Below are 6,733 nucleotides of genomic sequence, written 5' to 3'. Positions count from 1 at the left end.
CATGCAACTCATCCAATAGCCCATCTACTGTACAAATGTTTCAGAAACTGATGGGTTGTAGCACACATTCTAAGTGAAGTAACGGCTATAGCAGCGCTATAATATTGTTGTGTAGCGGCATTTGAACAAACTTCTAGCGTAGATAAAGGATTCATCCTCATGTTAACCTAAGAATGTCTAAAATAATTGTATTGAGATGCAAAATGAAATATCCTATCGAGTGTTGCATTATACAGTCCAGACTTCCAATCTAGTATATTGTATGTCATGAGGCTAACACTTGATTCTAAACCTTCGCATTATAAAAACAATAATATTTTTACAGTAATAATTTTTTTTATTTCGTCTATTGCACTCCACCTATGATATCATTATCAAACATACATTGGGAAGTGTTTAATTTAGATTGACAAAAGAGCCATTAATTTTATGCTGAAATGAAACCATAGAAACAAAGTAACATGCCAGAAGAAGCAAAAGAGCAAGCAAAGCCAGTGGACATTACTTATTCATTCCTAATTACCTCTTTAATAACATAACCTAAACTTCTTAAATCTCTTTATGTTATCTTTCTTAACTCTTTCACAGTTTTTGACAAAGAACGTTAGGAAAATCAATGAAGTTAGAAAATACACAACCAAAACTACCTCCTACCAAGTGTGTTGGAACGAAACTCTTTCAACAATTTTAAGGGATTCCTAACCATGTAGCTCAAGCAAGTAGTGGTTGTAATCGTTCTCCTATAAAGATTAACTATCACTTGATCAATATAATCGAGTAATATAACTCCAAATGATTGTCGAACAAGTGAAAGTGGCTATTGAGTGTGGAAAGAAATGTTCTCTCCTTTTTGATGCAGTGATTGATTCCTATTATATATGAATATGTACCTTCAATTTGTGCCAACAATCTTCAATCACAGATAATAAAAATAGGAAAGACACAATGTTGCATACCAAGCATGTGAAAGTTGTCTATATGTCGTTGACAAACTTGAACCATGAAACCCTTTGTTGCAACCATAAAAGGAAGAAATACGAAATAGTTTAGGACGGAGGGAGTATTTATCATTTCATCAACTCTATTCAGAAATGCATCCTCACTGACATGAAGATCTGATTCACTTTTTCCACGTTCATCACTTATTTTGAATTTCTTCACTCTCCACATCATTACAAATACTACTATTATTTAACTTTTAAATTTTTGTTGGATACTTTTCTTATTTAAAAATTGAAGAGCAAATACATTTATCTTTTCATCTAAGCATAAGCATAAACAACAAAGAAGAGAAGATAGAAATGATCCTCGCCAGCTTTACCTTATGTCCAGCGAGGAATTTAGTAAACTATAAAACAAATCAACATACATTAAGTATCAAATAACATATGCTTAGAAATCAAGTGAAGTAACAAACTTGCTAGCAATCTTTTGCAGTAAATTAATGTAATCATACGAATTTACGTACTTGATGAAGTTATGAAAATTCTAATTCTACGTGAATTAGGTTTACGTAAACGTACGTCAATTAAGTTTGTGTACATCAATGGAGTTTTAAAATTCATGTTACCTACGTGAACTGAGATAACGTATGTGTACGTGAACTCAGTCATACATGAACTGTGTTCACGTACACATACGTTTTCTCAGTTCACGTAAAGGTGATAAAATTTGGATTTTTTTTTGTTTATTGTGTTTATGAATTAAGAATTTTTATGTTGTTATATTTATGTAATTTATTGGATGCAGTTAAATGGATGAAGGGGGAGACAACAGTGATGAAATGTATGAAGGTTTGGAAGGTTTGGAACCTGATTTTGAAGAAATGTATGATGATTTGGATCCTGACTTTGAAGAAATGTGTGATGATGTGGAACCTAATTTTGACGTTATCAATGACAGAGTTGAACCTGTTATGATTGATTTGACTGATGTGTTTACCACCGGCATGATGTTCGATACACGAGATGAATTATTGAAATGGGCTACAAATGTTGGAAGGGAAAATGGAATTGTTGTTGTGATTTTTAGATCTGAAAATGTTGGATGAATTAATTTTTATCAAAATTAATTCTTGGTTGTGAAAGCAGTGGTAAATATAGACCTTAGAAGAATCTTAATCTTACGAGGAGTACTTGGACTAGAAAATGTGATTGTCCATTTAGATTGAGAGGAACACGATCAAATGTTGATGATAGATTGTATTTGCATGTAATTTGTGGTCTCCATAACCACAAATTGGCCAAAAAACTGACTGGTCACTCTTTCTTAGGCCGATTGTCTCAAGATGAGAAAAATGTATTTGGTGATATGACAAAGAACTTTGTAAAACCAAAAAACATTTTAATGACATTGAGGGATCATAACGTTGAAAGTTTGACGATAATAAAACAAGTTTACAATGCACGTCAAACATATCGTTCATCACTTAGAGGTAATAGAATAGAAATGCAACATCTTTTGACATTGATGGAACGCGACAAATACGTTTATCGATATAGGAAGGTAGAGGGTTCAAATGAGTTAAGGGACATATTTTGGGCCCATTCAGACGCTATCACTCTTGTAAATAATTTTCACATAATTTTGATTATGGATAGCACTTACAAGACCTGTAGGTATCAAATGTCATTACTTGAGATTATTGTGTTACATCTACTAAATGACATTTTGTGTGGGATTTGCATATCTACAGTCTGAGTATGTTGATAACTTCACATGGGCATTACAAATGGTGAAAGAACATACTACAAGTGGTGAAGTTGAAGTCATTGTTACTGATAGAGATCTTGCTTTGATGAACGCAGTTGAAAATGTTTTTCCAAAAGCAGTGAATTTATTATGCTTGTTTCATATATGCAAGAATGTCAAAGCCAAGTGCAAGATGACTGTGTTTCCAAAAAAGAAGCAAGTGCAAATAATGGAGGCATGGGAGGCTCTTATTTATAGTTATGATGAGGCTCAATACTACATGAAGTTGGCTATCTTTGAAGGAATTTGTAGTAGCTATTCTATTTTTTATGATTTTGTACACGAGCAGTGGTTAATTCCTCACAAGTAAGGCTTGTTGAGGCGTGGGCAAATAGAGTTATGCACTTCGGGAACACCACAACATAAAGGGTTGAATCGGCACATTGGAGTTTGAAAAGGATATTACAAGATAGTATTGGTGATATATGCAGTGTTTGGGAAACCATCAATAGCATGATTGTATTACAACATAATGAGATAATAGCATCATTTGAAAAGAGCATCATTCAAAAGGTGCATCGCTATAGTAACAGATTATACGCGAATTTGCGTGGTGTTGTGTCAAAAAATGCAATTGATCACATTGCGGCAGAGTATGACCGCGTGAAGTATGTAGGTATTGATCAGACTGAGTGTCGTTGCAGAATTAGGACAACAAATGGTCTACCTTGTGCATGTGAAATAGCCAAGTATAGTATGATCCCACGTTCTATTCCATTAGACGTTATTCATGTTTGGTAGAGTACATTAACTTTCCATGTTGATGCATCGAGTAAACCTTCGGAGTTATTTGTGAAACATGAAATAGATGTCATAGTGAAAAAGTTTGAAGAGCTTGATGTACCTGGCAAAATTTCACTTAAAGGTAAATTACGAGAGATCGTGTATCCTTCGAATATGTCGATGTTTCCACCGGTTGCCAAGGTTAAAACAAAAGGTGCGCCAAAAAAAGGCAAAAGTAAGGTATCAAAAAGAGATAAATCAACCAAGCGTGATCCATCTTGGTGGGAGTATGTGGATACAAGTGTTTGATGTAGTGGTACAAATGCATGTAGCACTATAGATACCGGTAAAGTAGAAAAGCTAGCACCACGACCATCAGTCCAAAAGCTCACACTTCGACCATCAATTAGCAAAGTTAGACACCCAAGAGTTCTCCTCTTCAAATATTGGTTGCCAGTTGAAATTCATAAATTCATAGATGACATTATTGATGTCGGTGATGATGGTAATTGTGGATATCGTGCAGTTGCAGCTTTACTTGGAATGGGTGAGAACTGTTGGGCATTCATCCGTCAACAGTGTGTGATAGAGCTTCAAGAGTTCATGTCTCATTACGAGATACTATTTGGTGGAGAAAATTATGTTCGACAACTTATACACAATGTGTATGTTGAGCAAGTTGCATCGAAGGATAATTGGATGACACTTCCAGAAATGGGATATGTGATTGCTTCGAAATTTAACTTGGTTGTCGTCGCATTATCACTTAACCAATCGCAAACATATTTTTCACTTCGAAGTCCACCACCAACATCTATGTCAGATCATCGTGTGATTGTTATTGCATTTGTTAACAACTGTCATTTCGTACAGGTATTAATTGTGATATTAAATTGTTATTGATAACTCACTTTATAATTGTTATTGATTTATAATTGTTATTGATAATTCACTTTATAATTGTTATGTAATTTAACATGTTTACTTAAAGTCATATTCCCCTATACCACCAACAAGTAATTTGTGGAAAAATTATTGCAATGAAGAAGCACGACAATGATAATTTATTTACAGGGATCGCATGCAACATTGGTTGCAGATATTTCCAGAAACTATAAATGAAGTTATTGTAAACTGAATTGTTGAATTCAAATATAATGAATATCCAAAATATTGTATGAATTCAAATAATATTGTATGAATTGTTGAAGTTGTAAACTAAATTGTTTAATTAATATGGTCGAAATCCAAAATAGATATCCAATATATCCAAAATATCTGTAACCAAAATATCAGAAATCCAGAATAGATATCTAAAATACATATCCAAAATACATATCCAAAATAAATATCCAAAATAAATATCCAAAGTAAATATCCTAAGTTTGTCTATGTCTCCTGCGATATGGCACTACATGAGTCCAACCTCTACCACCACCCCTCTGAGATCGCAATATCAAAATTAATTCATTCACGAGTACGATGCCATCAGGTAATACCAGTTGTCGACCAAGAAGCTCCTCTGCAATTTGTATTGCTCGATGTTGCATTAAAAAATACATTAATTAATTACATGACTATTTAATTTAATAAAGTTATAAATTAAATTTAAATGAATTTATCGTTGTTTCTTCTGAAGCATGATCATCATTGGCAGGTTCTGCAACCGAAGGTGCTACATAGACTGGTTCTCTACGAATGATATATGGATGAGAAATTCGACGAAACCAGTCCATGTACTCAATTGTGCAGTCTGCAGGTCTATGTACAACTGGCCCAACGTCAACTACATGTACAGCGTATTGCGTAAACCTGATGTATATTTCCTCTGGTGTGGTCGTCTGACCTACTATCTCCAAAGGTGAACCAGGGATGGTTTGGACATGTCCATACTAACGCAATACCCTATCTGGAAAGTGAGCATACATCTTGGGACCCCAATGTATCCACCCTCTGAATAATGAAACAACCTCAAATGGTCGCTTCAGACTATGCTCTCTGTAGGGTGTCCAACATATGTCATCAACATCAATCTCGTCTAGTGCTTTCCTAAATGGAATAACCAAACCTTTATCCCGTTTTGGCTTCCATCTAAGTGCTCTCGGATAGTCCTCATCATAAATCTGAGATAGTCTACAACAATTCGCACACAATGCTGGAAAATGCTCATACACCCACGCCTGCACATATACAATAAGATATTCATAAATCAATAAAGCAACAAACCATGAAATCAGGAAATAAATCAAACCAGGAAAGCAAGCGCAAATACCTGTAATAGTGTCAGATACCCTGATACTGTTCTAGTCTGATGCATACTCGCTTCTCGAAGATTGTCGTATAGGTAAGCAAGCGCAGCAGCACCCCATGCATATCCCCCGCATTAGTTGAGGTCTCTGAAACATTCAAGGTAGGCAACACTCACTGCGAAGGCACTCTTGTCGCTGAACAAGGTGCAACCCACCAAAAATAAAAGAAATGCCCTCGCAGCCATCTGCCAATACTGATCAGCACATCGATGATGGTATACGTCAAGCAACCAACTATACCGAACAGTGGTTGTCCGCGTCAAGTTAAACTCAGCATATGCAACAGCCAGACTCACCCCAAAAAGCTCACCCAACAACTATGCATCGTCATCCTTGTTAAATATATTAACGTTGAAGAATGCACAGGTGATGGGTATATGCAGCAGCGAAGAGACATCATCCAAAGTAATGGTCATCTCCCCAATTGTGTAAGACCCATAATTTTAAAGTATACATTATGTATTTTTGGGTATTTTGGATTTTGGCTCGGAGGCTTTTTGGCCAAAGTTAATATTATTTTGGAGTTTATATGAGCAAAAAGATATTTTGATGCCGTTTAGAATTACTCGTCATTAAATAAATTAAATTAAGTGCGGTGAATCCTTTACGGAGAATTTAATGCGTTACGGGTGAAATGGTAATTTAACAAACATCTAGATATTTGTTTGAGATATTTGTTAAGTTATAATTAATATATATATATATATATGTATATATGTTTGTTTGGAGAGAATAGAAAGAAAGGAAATTAGAAGGAAGGAAAAAGAAAAGAAAAGGATATAAAAAGGAAAGAAGGAAAAAGGAAGAAAGGAAAAAGAAAGGAAAGAAAAAAGGAAAATTTCCAAAGCAAAATTTCCATCTTCTTCCTCTGTTCACGCGCGACCCTTATCCCTCCCTCCTCCATTTTCGTTTTCTTGGCTTCCTTTCTTCAAGAATAGAAACCCAAGGTT

The 6,733-nt window shown here is 34.9% G+C and overlaps 1 protein-coding gene across 1 annotated transcript; it reads left to right on the top strand.

The window, feature by feature from the left end:
* The first annotated feature begins 2,662 nt into the window (after positions 1–2,662).
* On the top strand, positions 2,663–5,176 carry LOC101500995 (uncharacterized). The gene is made up of 5 exons (XM_012717622.1): positions 2,663–3,057; positions 3,183–3,363; positions 3,493–3,688; positions 3,815–4,347; positions 5,132–5,176. Exons 1-5 carry the CDS (start codon positions 2,663–2,665, stop codon positions 5,174–5,176), a joined length of 1,350 nt encoding a protein of 449 aa, XP_012573076.1.
* The last annotated feature ends 1,557 nt before the right edge of the window (positions 5,177–6,733 follow it).

This window comes from Cicer arietinum, chromosome 6 (genome assembly GCF_000331145.2).
Source record: "Cicer arietinum cultivar CDC Frontier isolate Library 1 chromosome 6, Cicar.CDCFrontier_v2.0, whole genome shotgun sequence".
Taxonomy (NCBI): Eukaryota; Viridiplantae; Streptophyta; class Magnoliopsida; order Fabales; family Fabaceae; genus Cicer; species Cicer arietinum.
This window is presented reverse-complemented; position numbering and strand designations above follow the sequence as displayed.